General features: G+C 52.9%; 1 protein-coding gene across 1 annotated transcript; it reads left to right on the top strand.

Moving 5' to 3' along the window:
* Positions 1-18,103: 18,103 nt before the first annotated feature.
* LOC119108370 (vacuolar protein sorting-associated protein 41 homolog) lies at positions 18,104-23,050 on the top strand. The gene is given in 5 exon segments (XM_037231946.1): positions 18,104-18,216; positions 20,354-20,661; positions 20,663-20,717; positions 20,719-20,976; positions 21,335-23,050. Coding segments are annotated over 4 exon segments (2,184 nt in total). The 5' UTR covers positions 18,104-18,216; positions 20,354-20,413; the 3' UTR covers positions 22,958-23,050.
* The last annotated feature ends 1,828 nt before the right edge of the window (positions 23,051-24,878 follow it).

Here is a 24,878-nt window from a genome sequence, read left to right as displayed (position 1 = left end):
CCCGGCCGTCTGTCGGCGCCCCGGCGGCCGAGATCGATGGCGGGAGCCGGCCGCTGTCGTGTCTCCACCTGGCCCCCGGCGGCGGCGCGGCGGGAGGGTGAAGGCGTACGCACCGGGGCTCTGAACCGGACGACCCGCGCCGAGGTGGGACAGAGACGTCCCTGGAGTGGGTGTAACGCTCCAGTCCGGAGGTCGTCTTCGAATCGGGTGACTAGGTTCGGGGAAGGGGAGAGGTGTCTCTAGACTTGGTGACATTCACCGAGATGGACGTGATGCACACCCCTGGATAACTCGCGATTGCAGTGAGTAGTGTCTTAAGTCCGGGGAATCCACGTGCTTGGATAACAGATGTGAATGTGGAATGAGTATCCCACATCGGGAGAACCCCCTGATAGATGGCAGTTAGATTTCACATTCGGGAAACCCATATGCTTCTAAGAGGCAGGTGTCCCCGAACTAGATGGGATGCGCAGGAGAGGGAGATGTCCCAAAACTTGAGTTAGACTCGTTGGCATCCGCCCTTCTCTCATCGCTCACGCTTCGTCCTAAAATCTCGCGACGCTACGTCGATCCGAGGCGAGGTTCACGGCACAAACTGTAAGTGGGCTTAAGTGACCCTTGTGCTCGACCGAGTGTTAAGCACACGCCCCTAAGAGGGTCCTTGGGCGGGAGAGGTCTAAAGATAGGTCTCCGCTGGGGACTTCCATGTGCATGCAGTATTATCTCACCTCGTCACTATCCCTTCATCCCTAAAATGGTCACGAAGAGGCGAAGGGGCTATAATCCCAATCAAACCAAGACGCATTGGAAACCAACTGATACGAATATCTGCCTCAGTATTGGTAACACGTGCTGAGGTTCAGGAGGTGTCCCTGGCCTGGGGGACCTGTGGAATCTGTGGCCTGGGTGAGACTGACATCGCTGGACGGATGACCCGTGCTGGTGATGGGGTTTAAGTAACTCAAGCTCGGGCAGCGCGCGCCAAAACAGAAGTGCCCGTGAATTGGGACCCCGCTGAGCACGGGAGTGTCTCCTTCAGTGTTGTCGGCTGATGTCTGTGGGGGAGATGCCATACGAGATGGAGTGGTATGCTAAGCATCGATATCACGCTGGGTGTGTTGTCTCTGCGGGAGACACGCATTTATAGGCGAGACCACAATGCGTAATACGCCAAACTCGACAGACAGCCTTGTGGACGATTGGCACTGGAATTCCGAGCCCGGGATTTGCGGGGGTTTTGGAAAATTCGCGGTCTAACTTCGCGTCGACCGAATTTGGGCAGCAGTAATTCGACATGCGTGCACCCGCTGCGAGATCGCTCTGGCGACCCAGAGGCTAATGACAGTTTGATGCCGGCTCTGTCGATTACCACAATCTATCACCGACCAGATGACCGTGACCAGGCTTGGAGCAATGCAGACACGTCAGCCCCATAGCCAATAGACTCTCGTGTCGTGACCGTGAACTGTGTCCAGGGACCGATAATGCGGCACGCGCGGGTGTGATGGCGGCTGTGAAAAGCTGATGGTGTGGCACGCGGCGGCTATTTCTTTCGCCTGTTTCGGTAGCTACGCTCGGCCGCACTTCGGCATGGCGCTAACCGGCCACTGCCTCGCGTTATTTATAGATCAGAGATGATCGCGTTCATGAGAGCATTCCGTTTCCTAGCAGCACTCGCCGCACAGACCGCTACGGCGAGAGGAAAGCTCTGTCGGATGATCACTCCATTCAGCGGATCGTCCCCGCCCGATTGGCGACGATCTCGGCACTTGCCCGATCACTATCCCGTGCCGCATCCGCGTCCACCCCCGATATAGGCAGCCGTGAGCAGTTTACGCCGGCCGCAGACGAGGAAAACGGCCACCTTGGGCTGATCCCCTCCGCATACCGCGCCCTCTCGCGTCCCGGATGTTTCCAGTCCGTGCGCGCGGCGAGCGTGCGCGCTGCGGCCCAATCAGAAGGCGCCGCTGACGCGACACCGGCCCGCGCACGCCCGTGCGGGCGTAGCCGCGTGCACGGCCCCGTCTGGCCGGCGCACGCGCTTGGAGGCCGCACGCGGCCGGACGGGCGGCGGCGCGGCTTCGAGTAGCGGGACATGCAAGCGTGCTTCTCGTGAAGACGTTCGCTGAAAGTGAAAAGGAAATTGCCGATTTGGGCCGCATGCTTGGTAGCAAGAGCGAGGCATTGGAAGGATTTGGCTGCCAGGCACATGATGCACAGGCCTTGAGTAAGTTAATGCTAGCTGGCCATTTTTCAAACACTAATATATGTACGCATGCATGCGCAGCGCAAGTAAACATGCCACAGGCATTTGAAATTGTCCACTGTGGTTATGTTTCAAAGTGATGCGGCATGAGTCTGCCTGGGAATCGCCAGACCAAATGGCAACATTTTTAAACGTCTTTATTAGCGAGTCACTTCAATGTTATTCGCGTAGTTTCCGCGGAAAAGACATGTCTGTCTGAGTGGAACGTATCACCGTCACTGCATTAATCACGCAGAGAACGCTTGCTTTCGCATCCAGTTACCTTGAAAATCACCTTACGATATTGGTTGGCGTCAGAAAAGCGTATTCTTTTAGACAATGGGCGATTGGAGTTCCTCTTGTCCTTGATTGGCACAGTATACGGGAAACTGACGAAGGTGAAATGACATAAGTGGTGAACAAAACGTGTCTGGGCCTCTAAGGTCTCCGCCAATGGCTTAACTGATCAGGAAGTTCCACGACTCTTAGTGCTGACCGCCAGCTAGCTAACAGGAATGGGCTGGTCTGACCGACAAATGCTTGGCTGGAAGCGGAGATCAGAGACAAGCACAGAACAACATGGCGGCACAGGATTATTCGTAGCTGGAATTGACAATTATCTCATGCTGTTGTATATGTTACATCAAGCAGTCATACATTCCACTGGGCAGTAAACCTTGTCACTGGTTCATGTAACACGTGTGCAGCGTTCAGCCGGGTGCTTAGAGGTGGAAAGGTCAGCCATTTGACTCGCTCAGTCTGCCCATGCCCAGGTATCGCGACTAGAGCGCGATTGGCACCACATGACCTGGGATGACCTCACATGAATCATTTGATCTTGCACGACCTCACCTGACGTCACGTGGCCTGATTTGACTTTAACTGATGTTACGCGACCTCACCTGACCGCTTGTAGCTCCAGCTGGCCGGAGTGATCCCGGAGTGACCCCAGCTGACCTGACCTGACCCGTGCGTGCAGGTCCCCGTCAGTGCGCCACTGGCTGCAGGAGCAGTGCTGGGAGGTGGACGTCGAATGCATGAACACGCTGCAGAGCAAGTCGGTCATCTCGGACATGTCGCACCTGCTCGCGCTGGCCGCGAGGAACGCGCGAACCAACATCCGGGACATTCAGGTCCGCGCCAAAACCGTCAGCCGGGACTTCGCCTCGCTCTTCTCGTGAGTTTACGAGTGTGTGCGCAGTGTGCAGATTGTGCAGGGTGCACTCGTTTGTCCAGATAGGAAGCAGTCGGTGGATGTGATGGCTCCAACTTTTTAGTCACAGATGAGAAGTCTTCGAATCTAGCGGTGTAACATTGTTGGTCATCAGACCAGTTCGAACCCGACTGGCGTTGTTCTTCTCTGCATTAAAGGATTTGTGCATTTCATTCGCTCACCGTTGCGCCATTTCATTCCTAACGGAGTGTGTTGTGTCGTTGAACTGGCCCACAACTGTTGTATTGCCTCTCTGGCATATTGGACTCTAGTCGAGAGAACTATTGAAAAGTCATGGCGAAGCTAAACCGTAGTGTTCGCCACGGCTTGCAGACACGAGAGGCGAGGGATCAGAGTCGGTAACGCTTTCGTGTATACCTTTGCACAGTCGCATGGAGGAGCTGGACATCAAGGAGGTCCCTCGGATAGCGCAGACGGTCACCGAGGCGATCCAAAGCTTCGTGCGAGAGTACGTGATCTCGCATCCGGACGGTCAGGCCTCGCACGTGTGCAGAACCTCGACAAACTGCGCTCCCTGATGGAGAAGATGCTGGAGTACGTCACGTCCTGCGGCCAGATGAACCGCACGTTCAAGGTCGACGATCTGGTGGAAAGTGCTGGCCTCGCTAGCGCAGGCCTTCAACCACCTGGTCGATCTCATTCTCGGCGAAGAAGTTAAGGTGAGCAGCTGTGCTCCTCAATGAGGCTGGTGTGGCCACCTGACGTGCTGCCGCTGATCGTGACCGGGCATGGTGATGTCACCGGGGTGAGTTTGTTTGCCTGAGTTACGAGCGCTGACCGCGATATTTGAGCTCGGGCTGCAATAATCCATTTGCTGCAAAATCATTCGAAAAGACGTGGTAATGTTTTTCTTTCTTCTCCTTTTGCTGGGGTTGATCGCGTTCATCTGGCAAACGCTGTCTGCTCGATCAGTTTCCTGTTTTGAGCATAGCTTTACCGGTCACCGGCGTCGTAGTTTCCCAGTATTCGCCGCGCGACGCGCCGTCTGCCGCCGAGGTCACCCGGTGACGTCAGACCGCGTTGACGTCACTGCCGGCGGTTTGCTGACCGCGCCGCCTGCGGCAGGTGATGCTGAGCTCGCTGTCGCCGGAGCGCGACGTGCTCTGGCCTGGAAGCTGGGCCTGCGCTCGCTGACCTCTGTCGGCCTGGACGGCGGCCGGCTGTTGTCGCGTGCTGTGTGCGCACGGCGCCGTCTCGCGGCTGGTGGCGCTCGTCTCCGGCCGCCGCCGCCAGCTGCGGCCGCAGGCGCTGCGCGCGCTCGCCACCGTCTGCTGCGTCTCGCAGGGCATCAAGGCCTTCGAGAAGGTGAGCACCTGCCGCTGACGGTCGTTAGTTGACGAGAGGAGGCCCGATGTGGTTGCTCTGGTTGTTAGCGGCAACTGATTGTTTTTTACGGTTGAAATGACGACCTTCCCCCCTCCCACACCAAACAACGAGGTGTGTAAGGTCTTTGTTATCCCACCGAGGTCATATTGCCGCCCTGCATTGGCGGAATGGTTTGGTGAAGAAGTGACGCTATGATACTGTCGCTTCCGTCTTCTGGAATGAAAGATTTGTTTGCTCAGCACTTAGGTAAAGCTTACCCGCTTAGCAAACATACTTTCACCCGACTCCAAGCCCTCAGCTCGGCAGCTTGTTCGCTAATAGCTGGTCTTTCCACCCTTGATGGACACTTAATCATGAACGAGTGAAATTTCTGCTCCTCTGACGAGAACCGACAGATCTTGTCAGCTCCATGGTATTCTGGTGCCGCTGTCGGTCTGGAGCTCAAACAATTGAGCCGCTGATAGGAAGTCTCCGGCCATCCCCAGATGCAACCATCGTTTTAATCCCACGGATAGATATTACATAACAACCGGTCATTATTCTGACCCATTAGCAAGAGCAGTCTGCGTCCACACCTAATTTCGGGATTTGCCATGCATATCATGACTTAATGACCTCAGAAAACCCCGACGACATGTCTGTCATACCCCGTGAAAGGAACACCAGCTCGTCGACCAGTTCACACTTGCAAAATCTATTTCAAGCCGCGGGACCAATACACTGTCACACTCAGGATCTCAGCGGAGGGACCCACAGACCACCCCTGTCGGCCCAATCCACTTACAAGCCACCCCAGTCGGCCCGGTGTACCCAAAGGCCACCTGGCCGGCCTGGTCCACCCACAGACCACTCGCGGTCGGCCCGACCAGCCACAGACGCCCGTTCGGTCCGATCCACCCATAGACTACCCCGGTCGGTCCGGTCGGCCCGGTCCACCCACCCACAGACCACCCTGGTCGGCCCGGTCCACCCACAGACTACCCGGTGGGCCCGGTCCACCCACAGACCACCCCGTCGGACCGATCCAGCCGAACACTAGCAGCTTGCCGCGTGCACCACCTGTCCGCGGAAGCCCCGATCCGTTGGCCGGCCTCAGAAGCAGCGGAGGTGCGTGACCCGCTGCACACGGGCGGCCGCTCTGCCGCCCTGCCGCGCCGGGCCGCGGGAGCAGTTGGGCCGCGTCTGGCCGCCTCAGTGGCTCCCCTGATTAGCTACCAGGATCTGGCGAGCACGCACGGCGGCCGGCGCTGGTCCGGCGCCGACCGCAGCCTCCCGAGTGGCTCGCCCGGCCGGCGGCCGCGCACGAACGGGCGCGTGATCCCCGTTTTTCCGACAGCAGGTATCCTTGCGAGGCTGGCCTGCATTCCCCGGTGTGTGGTTCTCACGTATGGCCACCACCTGCACCAGCGGCCGCGCTCGTGAATGGCCCAACGAGGGATGAGTAGCCTCGTGGTGGAGAGTGGACGCGTCAGTGGCACGTCAACAAAAACGGCGCCGCACGAACGGCCTCTAGGAAGGCCTTAACCACAGTTTTACCAGCCAGCGTGCGCCTCGTTTGAGGCCGGGTCTTAGCCAGAGCCACTGAAGATTGAACGCCATACATGGCATGCTGGGGCGGGGTAATGCCTGCATTTCTGCCAGTATTTCAGCGATGTTAAATAATGTTTTGGTTATGGTGTTGGGCGACTTCATGTTGTAAACTGGGAGTTCTTTCTCTTCATTTCAGGGTGTTGGCTGTGAACGTGCACTCATGAATATGGCTGCTGTGTTTATCCGATTGGTGAAGATTTAAAATCAACTTAACATCTCTTGATCTCCGCAAATAAAAATAAATTAATTTTCACTTTGATATTAACACTTACAATCTAACTTACCCTTAACTCATCCGCATGACTCGCGCCATGCGATGCACCTGATTCGGCTACGAAAATAGCCATGGATAGTCCGTTATCATTTATTCATATAGTGATGTTAAAATTTCAAATGGTTGGGGCTCTACCTCCTCAATAGTCTAGAAAGTGACGCTGGTGTCGTGGAGCGATGACAATAGTGGAGAACATCGGGTGCTAGTGTGTGCACCGAGAAATTTGGAACACATCTGACTATCTGCTGTAAGCTTGAGCATCTGTAATGCCATTGGATTGCCGCAAAGAGCTGCTGCAAGGAGCTCTTTACAGCTCCTGGAAAGCGCTACCTGTACAGGGGCTTTGCATCTTATGTAAATGCACTTACTGCGTTTACGGAAGCTCTTATCGTAGGCTGCGTGCGCTTGTGCCTGCGTCATAATAAGATAACTGAATGCACATCTGTTTTGGCGGCACCAATGGAAGCCGATATTTGCAGCATGGGTGTTAATCGTTCATGCAGCAGAGTGATGTGTCTTAGAAGTGGCCTCTATAGCCAGATGTTGTCGCCATGCGGTGAGCTAAGGTCTCATTTTGGGACTCGCCCACTGAAAGCCGGCTACAAGAATGCAAGCTGTGTATTTCTGAGATGGGCACAGGAACAGTTTCGGTTCGACTCCCTGGCGCGTTGTTCCTCACCGCCTGCCAGTGTTCGCGTGAGCAGTGTCGTGCCCTACCATTAGCCGCTGTTGCCCTACCATTGTCTGGGCTGTTGGACATAGTCCATGGCAGCACGCCGCCAAGACATGACGCAGGACAGGACAGGTCCATGAGGCCAGGCATGATCCGGCCCGTTGTGCCACCCCCTGACCGTTCAGTGATGGGGGCAGGCCTGTCGCGACGACCAGACACTCCCCATCGAGCACGGAGGCGTGATAATGCTTGGAGCGCGACCGGGCTGCGGCATGACCGCGACCGCGACACGTGACATGGCTGACCCCGTGACCTCCCCCGGCAGGCGGACGGTCTCCGGCTGGTGACCGGGATTCTGGCGGACCCCCGCTCCACCGAGGAGGAGCGCTCCGAGTGCGCCGGCGTCATCGCGCAGGTCACCTCGCCCTGGGTGGACAGCATCCACCACGTGCGCGGCATCAGCGACCACGTGGAGGACATCATACGCGAGCTGACTGGTGAGCACGCCGCGAGCACTGGCGAGCGACGGACCGAGCTCTGGGTTCCCTCGGGTGCGGATCGGCGTAGTCTCGCCACACCGTGGCTGAGGGGAGCAAGATAGACGGGGCTGCATGGTCGGTCCGATCCACGTCTGATTAGGGTTCCACCGGTTGAACGAAGACCTGAGCAGCATGCTGCCGTTTCCCAGCTGTACGTGATGCTCTGACCAAGCGTGTTCGCTTGCACCATACGCGGCGGCTGAGCAGCGTGTCTGGACGAGCTCTGACCGGGGCGCCCGCACGCCAGGTCTGGCGGCGACCACCGACTCTGTGGAGACGCTGCTGCTGGCCTCGGCGGCGCTGGCCAACCTGACGTTCCTCAACATCGGCGCCGTCCGCCTCCTGCTGCACAACGGCGCCGCCAAGGTGTTGGTGCACGCCACGCGCAACGCCGACAACTGCTCCCTCTTCCTCAAGGATCAGGTGAGGTCGCGCGCCGTCGGACGCAGCGTCCTGTCCCTTAGGCGATGTGTGTAGCAAGGTTTCGTTTCCTCAGGTCGTGTAGCAATGTTGCAAAGACACACTCACGGGCTGACACGTAATACGGGAACTACAGCACAGCTCGCAGTCGGCGCACGATCATGTGACGTCATGTGATACTTTTCCTCCGCTTTGTTGGCGGGCAATCGGCACAGAAATGCTGCATCACGTTGGTATGCTTCAAGGTTGTGAGCGGAAGGCAATGCAACACCTTTGTTGCGCTCGTGCGACAATTTTTGTCAGCCCTTCCCACATCCACGCCTTCCATCTGATTCAGTGTTGCGTCATGAGGAAAGTCTTTAAGGGCTGTTTTTCAATGTCGTGCAAAACTGGGGAGACACTTGTCATGGGGTTTTCACGGTGACGTACCGGTGTCTTGCACAGTAATGCTATCACCGCAGCATGTCGCTGTGGTCATCATTCTTTAGGGTGTTTCATTCGAGTAGGTGACTAGGCAAAACGACTTGTCCTATTGGCAGCCGAAACCAAATGTTTCACTGGGTTTATATTCGCAAAGTTGCTTTCGCGAAGTAAATATGCTAGGCTAGGCTTTCGCTATACTCCTCCCAGTTAAGTGTGGGGAGACATGGCAGGTGGCTACATATGACATATGCGACTCACTGCATATATGTGTACTGCACATAAATTGCCGACTACATATGACATCAGAACGCGCATATCAAGGGTAACAAGGTTTCTTGGATAGTCGGCGTACAACGGCGTCCTTCGAAACAGCTGGATATAACGGATTTTACGCTCTTGGTCAGCCCCATCAATATCATGTCTGCTGGCGAGTCAACCAAGGGTTGCCTACTTCTTTTAAAGCGGCGACGAGGTTACAGTAAATCAAGTTGAACATACCCAATGTCGCCCCGGATGTGTCGCTGACAGGCTTTATAAGCTCATGTCATGTGAGCCAGCCAAATGCATCATGCATTATTACATGACGTATTATGAAAATCTACCGGACATAAATGCATTATCTGATGTGGTATCAGACCTGCGATTTCACGTTTAGGTAGCATAACGTGACTGTAAATTAGAATACAGAAATCATGCTCTACCGTTTTGCTCACAATATGATGGCGTACATCACACTCCGCTTCCCTGTGCCCAACGTCGTAACGGAAACCACGCGTTTGTCCCCGCACAACGTACAGCATCGTGGCGTGGATTGTCAGCCACCGCTCGCCAGCTAACTCGCCGCCTCCTCACCAGGTGGCCACGATCCTGGCCAACATGGCGTCCATCACGGAGTGCCACGACGAGGGTGCTGCGGAGTGGCGGGCTGCCGGCGCTGCTCTCCTTCCTCGGCGAGCACCCGCCAGCCGGCGACGCGGCCGAAGCCGAGCGTGCAGGCGGCCGAGCGCGTGCAGCAGAAGGCGGCCATCGCGCTTGTCGCGGCTGTGCGTGCGCCGCTCGGTGGCGCTGCAGGTGGTCGAGGGAGGCGGCCTGCAGCGCCTGGTGCAGCTTTGCCGCGACGGCACCCAGCGCAACCACTCGGACGGCGTGCTCGTCGCCTGTCTGGTGAGTCCGGGGCGCGCACGCTTCGGCCAGCCAGCCACCACCCGTCCAGTGCTTGTTTCGTGCGCCCTGCATGTTTGGTGACAAGTGCTGGGTATCCCACCACCGGAGGCGGGTCAAGCACCAGAATTCTGGCAGCGAACCGAGTGTGTTTGGGGGGGCCAAGCTCAAATTGTGGTGATTGCACTAAGAGCAAGCAAAAGTGTTAAACATTTGGTCGTTTCACAACTTCTTAAGAGCCATGGCCTGGCCCTCCCTCTTGGATCCGCTATGGTGCATGGTCCTAGTGACCTTGCTGGTAGCCAGCACGGTAGCCTTTCTGTATAGGTGCCCCGCTAGCTCTATCTAATGAAACATGCAGGGGTACGTGTCTGGCAGTACACAAGATAATCCTTTAGTAGAATGCTTGGCAGCGTGTATGATAATCCGGTAATTGCCCAGTAGCCTGATGGGAGACTTTCGTGGAAGCTTCCTAACGGCACCATGTAATTGTTATGTTGGTGGCGTTACTTCTAGACCAAATCGAAGAGAAATTGGTAGAACACTAAAGCTGAACGTGTGATCGAAGGCGTTTTTTCATCGTACGTTTGTCCTCTTCCGTTCTGCGGTCCGAAGGTAAAGCCTCATATGTTAGTTTTTTCGCCATTTTGCGCTTTTTATGTCTTTTGATTATCTACTCTCGCTGACTTGGGTTATTTAAACAATCAGTTGAAATTTTCACAGGGTCTTAACCCATTACTTTAGCTAAAAATCTGTGAAAGTTTCAACTTTTAGTTTAAATATCCGAATGCAGCATGAGAAGGCAAATCAGATGACACAAAAAAAAAACGCAAAATGGCTAGAAATGAACATATGGAATTTTAACCTTTGGACGGTGGCGTTGTTTGGTCATGTCCTGTTTCGTAATATGTCCTTTTGGTGTTTGACACTAGCAGCACGGAAATGGTGAAGTAAAATCGAATTAACTTAAAATGGAAGGACGGCAAGCCCGCCGGCCCGTGATAGTGCCCGTGCTAACCGATTTTCGATTGTTCCAGGCGACGCTGCGCAAGATGGCGTCCGCGTGCGGTCTAGAGGTGTTCGAACAAAATGGCAAACGGCCTGGACCTGGTGGAGCCGCGACTTCTCGAGTCGTTCCTGCTCTGCTCTTCCAAGCAAAGAGAGCTACGTATAGCTTCAGACCCGCCGTCCGATTGCAAGCCCACGAGAGCTCCTAGCAGTCATCAGCAGCCCAAATGTTTTCCAGCGGCATCTCTCGGATGTCTCGCGCCGCCTGTGGACCAGCGTCATCCGCTCGACTTGCACCGTCTCCGTGCTGCCACCCAGAGCTATGGATTGCTGCTCGTCTGCCGTCGGCACGCGTACTCGTCTACGCCGTCGGCGTTGCGTACTCGTCTACCGTCAGTGCGCGCACTCGTCTGCCGTCGGCGCGCGTACTCGTCTACCGTCGGCGTGCGTGCTCGTCTACCGTCGGCGTGCGTGCTCGTCTACCGTCGGCGTGCGCACTCGTCTGCCGTCGGTACGCCGACCAGCGCTGGAAGGGTCCAGGCGCGGCTGAAATCGTGTGCAACGAGACGCCTTTGTGATCGGGCGGCGAGAACTGGGACGCCACGCTGATGCTAATTGAATGGGCCATCGGAGCGTGCTTTGTTGCACGTATTTGCCAGACTGCATGGCAGAAAATGACGGGGAGGATTACAACTACCTAGCCCATCCTAGTCTTCCATTCTGCTCAGCGCATCTTAGAACCGTTCAAACGTCACGCCATAGTTACAGGCGGGCGGCACTGTAGCCACTTTGTAGGAATAAACTGTACTGCATCACAAATAAAGCCTAGTCAGACCTGGCCGGTTTTTTACCAATTGACGTCGTGTGCATGGTTACAAGAAAATATCTTAGTAAATTCGTCCGCCCAGCGAGTCATTTACAATGCCTCGCCAAGCCATTTGCAGTTAAACTGCCGGTCAGCAAACCCAGTATGACCCTCGGTCACCTGCGACTGATATCGGCTCACACTGCATGAGCCCGAAGGGTTGCGCCAGTGGCTTACTTTGTTGATGACGCACAGGCATGGCTGGTCACGGTGGAAGCCTACGAAGATGGCAGCGGTGGTGTTGCTGCGGGGGTCTTTAGTAGGGACTTGGAAACCCACGATGCCTCCCGCAAGCCCTCGTGAGTCCGGATCAGGTAGTGCCCAAAAGTGGAAATCGCATGTTTTTCAGTTCTGCATTGATATTTATACAGCGCGTCAGTATTATTTTGAAGGCCGTAAGATAGTTTGTCCGGCGATATATCTTCCAAAAGCTATCTTTTATATCTGCCCTTTCCACCATATCATTTTTTTAACCTAAAACCAGCATCGCGTTCCGCTGATGGATAACCGTGGTGTCTGACAGACCCGAAAAGTGGTGAAAAAGCTACAGGACTGAGCCTTTCACAAGCAAGGAGTGTGCCGGCCGCAACAGTAAGCTGTCCAATCTATTCATCGTTCACTCGGTAAAGTCAGTAGAGCTTCCCGAACCCAACCGAAAGGGGAGGTGCATGAGTCTTCTCTTCACCCCAGGTCTGGGGGAGAAAAATTCAGGCTGTAAATGACAGCTTCAGTAAGGAAGACACGTCCTGGATCTTAACTGGTGATTTTAGCATATCGTCTTGTGCTCAATGACCGCCTTGTGTGCTAGAACTTCCAGCTTGCATTGTGCAATGTTTTGGCTGCAGCACCGGCCCTTTTGGTCGGTAGTGTGATGTAATGATATCCTGTCTTTGACGCACCCTTCGTGACTTAAAACACTAGCAAGACGCCTTAGACGGCTAGGAACGAGCGAGGAGTTAAAGACGGGAGAGTTGCTATTGCCATCCTGGAAATGATCCAGCAAAACTAAGCTGGTGGAGGCAAATATTTTTGATACACACTCCCCCCCCCCCCACTCCAACTAATGGATATGTTAGATGCGTTTGAAATGCCACCTTTTATGACGTCAGTCAATCCAAATTCCAGTGGCTCAGTTGGTTAGAGCGCCTATCTTCCGCTCCACCCACTCGTGGCGCGGTGAGTTCGAGTCGCTTTAGGACGCTCGCCATTTGCCCTTGATAGGTATGGCCTGCGGCCGGTGGCAGCGGTCGCGCTAAAGATCATTTGACGTCAGAGGGCAGGACGGACCGTGCCCAACATTGCGGCACGTTAGGCTTTCGCCACTAAGTTCTGCTGTCGCATGGAACTGCGCGATCGGGTGGTGGGGGGTCAGGGCTCACACAACAAGCACTGCTTAGCGTGGGCGCTGATCCCAGAAAGCCATCCATTCAAAGGGTTCGGATACAATTTATTTTAAAAATTCACAAGAAAGTTTAAACCGATGTACTACTCCAACGCTATTTCAAAAATGCATTGCTTGAACGTTGGTTGGAAGTATCTTATGGATAGAAAATTATAACCAGGGTTGAAACCTATACAATCGACAAATTCATGAATTTTCTCTGGCTTATGGTTAAGGCAAACTGGCATGAACGTAGTAATAGAGGTGGGCAAGAAGGCACACACACTTCAAGGCGAGGGGCAAACAATGTCAACTGCCCGTCCCCACCCCACTTATCTAGATTAATTTGCGTTCAACTGCTTTGTTTTGTTTACTGTTTTGCTAACTTTAGTTTGCGTTTACTGTTTTGCTAACTTAAACATGCAAACATGCGATTTAGTTGGCTCACTAGCTATGCTCCTCAAATGGTACTGAACAAAAATGCTTCAGATGGTAGATGAACAACATTTTATCCAACCATTACGGCGGACGGATATATTTAGGAACGAGCTCCAGGCTGCTGCAGTACCAAAGGCTCCACTCTGTATTTTTGCATAGCCTTTGCTCTTCTGCTTGACTGCCTAGTCCCCTCAGCATAGGTTTATGGAGCTTAACGGGACTGTCCTGCCTTTGGAGCATGTTTCAAAAACATGTTCTAGTGAAAACTTCAGGACTAGCTGCGTCTAATGATAAGACTGGGTGGCATCACTGCAGCACCGTCAAGGCATAATAAAATACCAATTTGCATCATTTTCTAGTCCAAATTACGTGGCCAACGCTTTGTAACAGCAGTACGCTTCTTCCATGCAATCGTGACCGCCGTCTTCATGACGACCACTGTGCACCTCTGCTGGTGCGAATTAAAGAACGTTTGTGATTGGCCCAGAGGGCAAGGGCCTTTTACCGAGAAGTTGGTCAGTTGAAGTCTAAACCAGTGCGTCACATGGATCGTGTGATACTCTCATTCCTAAAGCTAAAGTCTGCCGCGAAGAGACCCGATGCGATAAAAGCCATTGGGGAGCACCGAAACCTCAGTATAACGTTTTGTTGAATTCGCGTGATGATAGCCTCATGATCGCATGTATTTTGTCTACGCATTGTGTTAACCTTTCGTATCATTTATTGTTCAAAGATTTTGGCACATTAGCGTGCTTCTAACATTATAAACATTCGCAAAAGCAAAGCAAGCAAAACGCGTCACTTTTATAGAGGTTAGCAGAGAGTCAAATGGGATTTGTCCCTCAGGGTTCGCTACTCCAAATCTGAATTCTTAGCTATTCAGGATTTCGATAAAACTAGTATTGCTGTTCAAATCTTACGCGTCTGATGTCGCAATAAGTGAAAAGTACAGAAAGGTGGGGGTGCTCCCTTGAAGTAAAACGTCGAAACTCGCAAGCGCCGCGTGTTGCCGACGTCCGGCAGTCACCATTCATTCATCCATTCATTTACCCATTCATTCATGCATGCATGCATGCATTTGTTGTGGCGAGAAAAGCGAGCCGTGGTGATGATCAAATGCGTTACCCAAACCCCTCGCTTGGAAATCACACACAGCGAACGAAGAATTACTTGTAACGGGTACGATAACAGAACCCTCGAAATGCAGTAAGCTTTCAGCGACGCTCACTGCTGCGGCAAAAGAAAACTCCAATCGGCTTCGCGGAGTGTGTTTCGGAGTGACAAAAGATCCTGCCAACACGGAAACATTGCAGCAGCATCGCCAAGTGACAGTGGCAAAATTAGGGAACACGGTATTTGAAGCGGTAGCAAGCGGGGTTTTCGTTTTCTTGAACTTTTGGGAGCACAACAACGCTCCAACTGCAGTGGAAATCTCGAGAGCAATATTTGAACTTCTCTTGTAGTCAGCACATCACACGCGGTTCTCCTTAAGCATCCCGGTAGTCTAAGGTTCGAATCGGCCAGCGAATCCCATGAATGGTGTTGAATGCGTCCCGAAAAAAATGCACACACAAAACGCCATTGACACTCAGTCTCTTGGCGAAACAAGCATGCAACCACTTGTAAATATCCAATGCTACTAGATCAGAAACGGCTATGCCCAGTGTATGCCCGGCAAAGACGGGCATTATGCGTCGGATTGAGGTAATCCCACACGCATAAGCGTTTAAGTGCATTTGCGAGGAATAGTATGTATGTAAATAAGACAATGCCAATAGCATTATTCCTCATAGAACATCCAAGAGAATGGAAAGATGGATGTATTGATGTTTTGGCTGCCTGTCTTTATCGAAATGAACATCGGCAGCAAATAAAACATTTCCTACCGATCCTAGTGGATCATTCAAGTTCTATTTAAAAGCGAGCCACAATTTTTGTAGGTCACCAACATTCAGAGGGTTCAAGCGGGGCAACTGCCAGCCATTACTATGACACAGTGCATGCCTATCTTATAATTAAATTACGCGAAGTATACGTGTACATGGGAAGGAATTCAAGTAAACAGGCATTACGCATCACGCATCATTCATGCATACAAGCGATTTCAAGTAAACAATTTCAAGGAAGCAAGCACCACACATCACGCATCGCTTATGCATGCAAACGATTTCAGTTAAACGGGCATCGCCCATCACGTGTCAGGTGTCACTCATGCATGAACATGATTTTAAGCTAGAACGCATCACACATCAAGACACTCATCACACTCACATAGTCAGGCATGATGAACCCTGTACGTTTAATTAAGGGCTGGTCACCGACTTCTCGTAAGAATAGGTTCTTTCATTTTCCTGTCTGAATGGGCCTGTACTCTGTAGATGACTTTGAGACCTAAATGAGCTATAAGGTTGGTGCCTCCCTAGATTCCAGCCGGAGCGCGTTTTGTCCAAAAATGGTCACCGAAAGGGGTATTCTGTTTTGTTTTTAGTGTGTCCCCGGTACTCATTATATCTCGAACGAATAGGGCGCATGAACTCCCCGACATAGACTATGCCCCTCAAATAATTGTCACATAGTTCACACTTAATTTGTGAAACACGTGCAGTATGGGTGGTGGGAAACGGAAGTGCGCCCTGTCGGACGACGGGTTCTTAACATTACCTCACAAAGGTAAGCATTTGCTTTGGAAAATAAAACAACATATCGATAGAAAAAGAAACTCGGCATACGCATTGAAGAAGCGACAATAAGCTAAAACAGCCTCTGGTGAAATATTCTATCTTGAAGCCCAAATGCACTGGAGGCAATATGTGTCATTTATGTAAGTCTGCGTTTCAAGGGTTTGCACAAAAATGTGGTTTAAGAAATTAAGTGTTAACTGTATGAAAAGCGTGGGAGGGACAAAGTCTATGTCGGGGAGTCCATGCGCCCTAGTCGTTTGAGATGTGATAAGCACATGTGATGCGCTAAAAACAAACAGAGAATACGTGCGGACGCTACCCGTTTTAAATCTCATTCATCTATGGAGCACAGGACCACCCTGATAGGAAAATGAAAAGACGTTTTCTTGTAAGAAGTCGTTGACCAGACCTTAACGTACGGGGCTCATCATGGCTAAAAACACGAGTGTGATGGGGTGTCTTGATGTGTGATGTGTGCTAGCTTAAAATCATGTTCATGTATGAGTGACGCCTGACACGTGATACACGATGCCCGTTTAATTGAAATCGTTTGCATGCATAGCGATGCGTGATGTGTGATGCTTGTTTCCTTGCAATCGTGTACTTGAAATCCTTGCATATATGAATGATTCGTGATGCATGATACCTGTTCATCTGGGTTTCTTCCGAATGATACGTATATTTCGCGTATTTTAATTCTTAATTACACATGCACCGTGCCATAGTAATGACTGGCAGGTGTCCTTCTTTAATCGTCTGAACGTTGGTGACCTGTAAAAAATGTGGCCCGCTGTTAAAAATCTAGAAAATCCAGTAGGATCGGAAGGAAAATTTCAATTTCATACTGATATTCGTTTCGCCGCAGGCATGTACCCGAAGTATCAGTTATATCCATCTCTCCATTCTCTTCGATATTTTCAGGGAGTAAAGGTATTATTACTGCCTTACTTAACATATATGCAATGGTTATATATCTACAAATCAACGGTTTATTCCGGCCGGTAAACGCTCGAGTTTGACAGAAGGGAACCGTCACAAAACAAAATAACCGTCGTAGCTGCACTATTCATAAAATTGGTGAGTGTGGGCTTAAAAGACAGCGTTGAATCGTTGACGCTGGGTGTCCAGAACTCCTTTGACCATGCTCTTATGCGTTCCGCTAAAGTAGTCACGCAATGAGGCCATTTCTGGCGGTGCACGAATTCGAGCCATGTTGTACTGGCGTTTGCTTTGCTTTACAGGGTGATTCGATCCATTGCAATTTTGAAATCATGATTCTGTCTCAAAGACACCCCAATTGATGTAGAAAATGAGAAATTAGACCACTCAACCTAAAGGAATGCGATGGAGACTTGGATGCGTATATTTGACCATTTTGTGCCTTAGACGCAAATCAAAATTAGTCAGTACAAAACTGCGAGTAAATTTGCCCTCCCGTGCTTCCCACCCCCTTATCTGCGGTCTCTGCTTTGGGGGCAAACTGTAGTCATTGTGCCTTCTCTGTACGTGGTACGTTATTCATGAGTACTTTTCCATGCCAACTTTTAGCAATAAAGATCATTTTCCATACGTAATTTATGCATTTTGCACGCACATTGCGAATTGCGTGGAGCCTTTGCATGCAAACTTTTGCTATGCAGATTTTATACCTCGTCTGCGTTTGTTCACAAACAATTGCGTACGCACTTTATGCATACGCAGTGTTCCATGTGCATTTGTTTTCTTAAAACCATATTTATGACCGAAAGTCATACAGATGGCGCCAAAGCTACCGCTGCATAATAGATGGCGCTACAACTAGGAGCCAACAATCTTCGACACGACAGCTGATTGCGGTGTCGCGTGTTATGTGTTGGTTTGGGTGGCGGTCGCTGGGTATGTTTGACGTTTAATTGAGTGGTGGCTGCTTGTTGGAAACCATAACTTTGTAAACGCAGTACACAGGTACCTGTGGAAAGGTTTGTCCATACTTAGTGTCAGCATGCGTTCATTTTGGTGCCTCATCGGGGGACGTTCGTGCGCCATGTCGTGTAGTACCCGCTGCTTGATCGGGATACGTCCCTCCGACACTTACCTTTTCGTGATTTCTTTAAATGCCTAGTGCTGTTGCAGTGCGTGCATGTGCAGAATTATTGACTAGGGATGTGACTACACCACAATAAATAAGTCTTGGATACATCTGGCATGGCCCATACATTTTCATACATGCTTGCAGTATTGCGGGAAATGACCCAATGTGCATAGGTCCAAATTTGGATGTTTTTCTTTTGAAAAAAATATGAGACTGTATTTAGTGATATAGGCTCAGTTGCCTGCAACACATATTTGGAAGTGTCCCTTACAGGCATTGCAATAGTGTTAGGACCCTGATCCATGCATGTTTATAAATAACCCTTATCTGTTGCTGAACATGTCATATTTTAATTGCCTAGAGGGCATGTGATTAGGTCTGCATCTGTGCAATTAATTCTGTCTCTGACTCATAACTTATGCAGTTATTATTTCTACCATAATCCCAACCAGCACAACACAGTCTTGGGTCTTGGCTGATTCAGCCTTAATATATTAGGCCTGATCTGGCTTGAGTCCTTGAGCAGGTATGTTTAGGATGAACTCAGATGGACTGATCATCGTCCAGAGTACTTTAAATCTATGTATTGAGATACATGGATTAAGGGATATATTTGTCCAAGATGTAAAGCAAGCGGTCATCACTGCCATCTTTGTCCACAGAAATTCTGATAGAATTGAATTCCAAAACAGTTTGGAATCAAATGATTGCTGAGTTGCACAGATTAGGGTATACATTTGTCCTATAAGAGATAAAGCAAGCATTCATGATTCTAGTTGCTACCTCTATTAGCTCCAAAAAACTGATGCCAATTGTTGTCCATATTCAGATTTGGGATGACCATTGCCTATTAGCTTTACAATGTGATCACAAATTCATTTCACCCTTATTCACTCTCACTCAAATGTATTTGCAGGACAGATTCTACATCAACTAAATGAAGATCTTCCTTATTCTGGGGTTGTATCTGATTGTACTCAATGTTGAGCATGAAGCCAACAGTGATCGATGTTATGCAGTGACACTCGGATGCTCCATTGAAGTTCTCACCTTACATTCCTTTCAGGTCTAATATGTGTTTTGTTGTTGTTTTGTGTTAGACATTCCATTGTGTGCTTGGAAAATATGTGCATGGGTACCTCAGTTTGTCTGCTACCATCACATGCAGCTTTGGTGTTGATGTGCACTTTATCTTAAACATGACATGCAATATAACATAGCCAACTCACATAATGAAGCAATCAAGTGTGGTGTCACCATCATCTTTGCAGTGGCAAAATGTTAAGGGTTCAAGGCTTATAGAAAGCTTGCTCAGATTTCAGGGTGGCTTTCCTTTGTCTTGTTCATCTCTGCTCATTTGGCTCTGTGTTTTGTCTGTGTGCCCCTTATGCAATGCCTGCATGCCACCTCATCCTGTTTAAAATATACCGTGTATGCTACTTATTGGCCATAATTTGAACAATGAACTTCCCTGAGAACATCAAGGCATGAATGAACAGCTTGCACTGGGCCATGCACTGGAGGTATGATTGGCCAAGGCCTCATGGGCTTTGTAGGTTAGTGAGGCTTTTGTGATTATGGGTGCTGTTGCCCCTTTAAAATACCTTCATTTTTACCCAGGCAACCTGGACCCCCTCTCCAGTCCTTTCTGTAAATATTTTTATGGGCATCTTTGGCTTACCTGCTACCTGACACTAATTGGAAACCTGCTGTGCTGTATCAGCTGACACGTACCCATCGTCACAAATTTACGAGGTCCGGAACATGTTGTGACAGGTTTTGTGATCTGAAAATCGGATTTGTTAACATGCTGTGGTATAATGCGAGGTTTTGCTCCTCAGCCCAGAAAACCAAACCGAAAAATCTAACGCAGGGAGTCTTCATGCAGCTCTCAGTAACTGCCCGCAACGCGTCTAAAACTTGAAAGGTCGAAAACGAAACTTCGTGATGTTCGACGATTTTTGAAGTCACCAAACATCAGCAACATCCTTATTCATGAGCTGTTTCATTCCTAACCCTGGCAGGTGATCCAGCTGCATCGCGACGCGCTGATCGCCGCTGGGTAGCAGCGCCACCTAGTCACCATGGCCGAGGCGGCCCCCGAGCCGGGCGACGCCGACAGCATCGGAGAGTACTCGGGTTCATTCGACTCGGACTCGTCAGAGGAACCGCAGGACGAGCCGCATCTCAAGTACGAGCGCATGGGGTCAGACCTGGCGCTGCTGCTAGCCGAAGAGCCGGCCACGTGCCTCTGCGTGCACCCCAAGCTCGTGCTGGTCGGCACGGGCCCAGGCCGCGTGCACGTGTTTGACCACTTGGGGAACCGCGTGCGGCCCGGCGCGGCAGCCGCACACGCTCTGCGTGAACCAGATCAGCGCCGACGACGCCGGGGGAGTTCGTGGCAAGCTGCTCCGACGACGGCTCCGTTTGCGTGCACGGCCTGTACTCGCGCGACAACAGCCACAGCCTGGCGTTCGATGCTCCCGTCAAGGCGGTAGCCCTGGACCCAGGGTACGCTCGCGCCGGCGGCGGCCGCCGCTTCGCCGTCGGCGACAGCCGCGTGGTGCTGCACGAAAAGACGTTCCTGGCGCGCCTGCGGCCGACCGTGGTGCATGAGGGCGACGGCACTGTTGCAGACGCTGAGCTGGCGCGGCCCGCTGCTCGCCTGGGCGTCGGACGGCGGCGTGCGCGTGTACCACACAGAGCTGCGCCGCGTCATCAGCCTGATCCGCTGCGACGCCGGCGAACGGCCGGCCAACCACCGCTGCCACCTGTTCTGGCGCGGCCCGCGCCAACCTGCTGGTCGGCTGGCGGCGCTCCGTGCAGATGGCGGTGGTGCGCGAGCCGCGCGCCGCCACCGATGCCGCCGCCGCCGCCGCCGCGCACATGGAGATCACGCACATCTTCCACACCGAGTTCTCGTGTGCGGGCTGGCGGCGTGCGGCGATGAGCTGTGTTGTTGACGCAGAGCGAGAACCGGCGCAGGGCCGCGGCCGCGACCGCAGGTGCGCGTCATCCGCCCACTGCCTGAGGACTACCAGGAGCTCTCCACGGACGAGCTGACAGTGCGCGGCTTCCAGAACTTCTCGTCCAACCAGTACCGGCTCGACTGCCTGCCGGACGAGGGTGCATTCTTCGTGCTGGCGCCGAGCGACGTAATCGTGGCGCGGCCGCGCGACACGGACGACCACCTCGACTGGCTGCTGGAACACGGCCGCTTCGAGGAGGCGCTGCACCAGCTGCAGGCGGCCGGGCTGGCCGTGCGCCGGCACTGCCTGCAGGACGTCGGCCGCAAGTACCTAGACAGCCTGCTGCAGGAGGAGCGCTATGAGCTGGCCGCCTCGCTCTGTCACTCGATCTTTGGCCGTAGCCGCGCACTTTGGGAGGAGGAGGTGTACCGGTTCGCGGCGCTGCGCCAGCTCAAGGCCATCAGCGGCTACCTGCCGCGTGGCGACTTCAGGCTCGACTCGACCGTCTACGAGATGGTGCTGTACAACTTCATGCGCACGGACCAGGACGAGTTCCTGCGGCTGGTGCGCGAGTGGTCGCCGAGCCTGTACCACTGCGGCGCCGTGGTGAACGCGGCGCTCGAGCAGCTACTCCACGACGCCGACAACCCGCGCCTGCTGCAGGCGCTCGGCTTGCTCTACACGCACCAGGGCCGCCACGACAAGGCACTCGCCATCTACCTGAAGCTGGGCCACGCGGGCGTGTTCGAGCTGGTGGCGAGGCACGGCCTGCACGCGGCCGTGGCCGACCGCGCGGCGGCGCTGGCGCGCGTCGATGAGGCGCGCACCGTCGAGCTGCTCACCGACCGGCCCGACCAGGCGCCGCCCGAGCGCGTCGTGGCCGACCTGGAGGCGGCGCCGGCCACGCTCTACCGCTACCTGTGGCGGCTGCACCAGCGGCACCGCGAGTTGAGCGGCAAGTACCATGACCGCCTGGTGGAGCTGCTCGCCGACTACGAACGCGGACGGCTGCTCGAGTTCCTGCGCGGCAGCGACGAGTACTCGCTGCAGCGCGCGCTGCAGGTGTGCCAGACACGATCGCTGATCGGCGAGACGGTCTACTTGCTCGGCCGGACAGGCGCGACGCGCGAGGCGCTGCAGCTCATCATGAGCCAGCTGGCGGACATCCGCAAGGCCATCGCCTTCTGCAAGGAGCACGACGACGCCGAGCTGTGGGACGACCTGATCGCCTACTGCCTCGACCAGCCGGCCATGGTGAAGGAGCTGCTGCTCAACATCGGCACGCACGTGGACCCGCGCCGCCTCGTGCGCCGCATCGACAACGGCCTGGCCATCCCGGGCCTGCGCGACGCGCTCGTCCAGATCCTCCACGACTACAAGGTGCAGCTGGACCTGCAGGAGAACTGCCGGCGCATCTTGGTCAGCGACTGCTTCCTGCTGCACGCGAGGCGGCGGCAGTGCGGCGCGCGTGCCGTGCCCGTGCCGGCGGCGGCCGCGTGCTGCCTGTGCCGCGGCCCGCTGCTGCAGCGCGATCCGGCCAAGGTGGTCGACCTGGTGGTGTTCCACTGCCGCCACGGCTTCCATCGCGCCTGCCTGCCGGCCGGCCGGCCCGACTGCTGTCTCGTGTGCCGCAATGAGCCGCGCGCGGGCTTTCGCTGAGGCCTCTGCCGGCGTCCGCGTCTCCAGAGGCCCCAGGCGGCCGCACTGGATCGCGTGACGCCAGAGCAGACGTTTGCAGTTGGATGTGATAACGTGGGCTCTGCGTGACAGCAGGGGTGTAGCGAGCTTGGCTACTGAGCTAGAACATTTATTATGAACTACAGTGAGCGTACACTTAAATGCGTGCCCGTTTGTGCATACATTTCGTTGATAACCAATACATGTATATTAAACGTCCTTCCGATCTATGTTGTTTTAGGGCGCCCCGACTGATATGGTCATGCAGCCTCTCCTGTCCGTTCTTGCATCATCGCTTGTTCACTAGTGTTGGGCATCCCGTGGGCGTAGATGCAACACGGCAGCCCCCCCCCCCCCCCCCCGCTATTCGGCGAATATTCCCCGCGTGGCTTTGGTTGGAGAAGACGAGGCAAAGCAGCCATTGTTCATATTCACGACGCAGCTCAGAAAGCATTGCGTGTATTTTGTTTGCGTCAGTTGCTTTTTGGCACTCCAGACCCATGCAAAACTCGATAGCGTCTGGAGCCATGAGGAAAACATTGGGTGGAGCCCCGACCTCGGGTGACACTAGAATCCGCCGGGTGCAACACCGCCCCGTTACTGCTTGAGACGACGGCGTGGTCCAAGCCGGCCACCCGAGATCCGACGGGTGGGCCACAATCGCGGCCGGGTGGACCATAGGCCGCGCTCGAGCGTCCACTCCATCTCCCAGTAGCATCACTCAGCAATCTCACCCGTCTTTCCTGTCGGCGTTCGGCGACGCAGGCGGTGTCTGAAAGCCCACGAGAGCTCCCGTCAGCGGCGCCGCTGGTTTGGATCGTCTGGTACTTTGTTTATCTGTAGGAGGGAGAGACCCCCCTACATCTATGGACATCTTAACTCGACTGGTTAGCAAGACAGCTTTTATGGCTAAACGACCTGTTTTCCCAGGCCTCATAGAGGTCGGCCTTAGTTTCATTACTATACCTACGCTAGATGGGGATGGGCATATTCCGATAAAACTCATCGATCCCAGTTCTGAATTCGTCCAGTGAGGATGCACATGTAATGTGCTGAAGCAGTGTGCTTCAGTCGTTGACCGCTTGGGTGCTCCATGTGGTGTGCACGGACCAGTGATAGTTCCTGGGACATCGTGACCCTCTGCAAGTGTCTCTGGTGATAAAGGTCCCAAAAGAACTTGTTCTCAAAAGTATATGTTGAGAGTATCATGGAACAGGACCAGGTGCCCCCTGTATCCTATGTAGTTTCAAGAGTATTGCCTGGGGGGACCACAGCCTATTCTCATATAGCAGTCTGCCTGCATGCTACCTGCAAGCCCTATTCACTGAGCTTGTTTAAAAAACATTTTACAGAGACAATCACAGGTTTAATGTGGCATACATATGGAAAAGGGAGTAAAAACACTGGGGAAAGTTGAAATTGTCAATGTGGTGAACAGAATGCATGAAGTGACTGATTTTTTACACAAACTATACAATTTGGTGCACATTGATTTCCTTGCAGAATTATATGTTGTCCTGGACCTAACCTTTAACATGGCATGTGTGTCCAACATCCAAATGGTACACAACTATCATGTATTGAAAAATCATAGCAGCAGCCCTTCTTCTTGGCCCAGCAATCTTGATAATTCCAACTTGTTTTTTAAGACAGCATGGAAGAGTCAGCTCCCTTGCTGCAATCTGAATGCTTCAGCTTTATTCTGCAAAAAGAAATTGTGTGGCATTCCAGACACATAAACATAGGAACAGACACTTCAATGGCATTGTTTTGTGCACCATTTGCAATAGTAACTGTAGATACCTACTGTGCACACCCAATGCTAAAAATGGCAGGCATCGTAATACACATGATAATGATGATTTGAGCTTTGTGGTATGTTAACTTTAATAGCCATATGGTA

The sequence above is a fragment of the Pollicipes pollicipes genome, unplaced genomic scaffold (genome assembly GCF_011947565.3).
Source record: "Pollicipes pollicipes isolate AB1234 unplaced genomic scaffold, Ppol_2.1 Scaffold_6686;HRSCAF=7923_pilon_pilon_pilon, whole genome shotgun sequence".
NCBI lineage: Eukaryota > Metazoa > Arthropoda > Thecostraca > Pollicipedomorpha > Pollicipedidae > Pollicipes > Pollicipes pollicipes.
The sequence above is the reverse complement of the archived record's forward strand: the minus strand, read 5'-3'. Positions and strand labels throughout refer to the sequence as shown.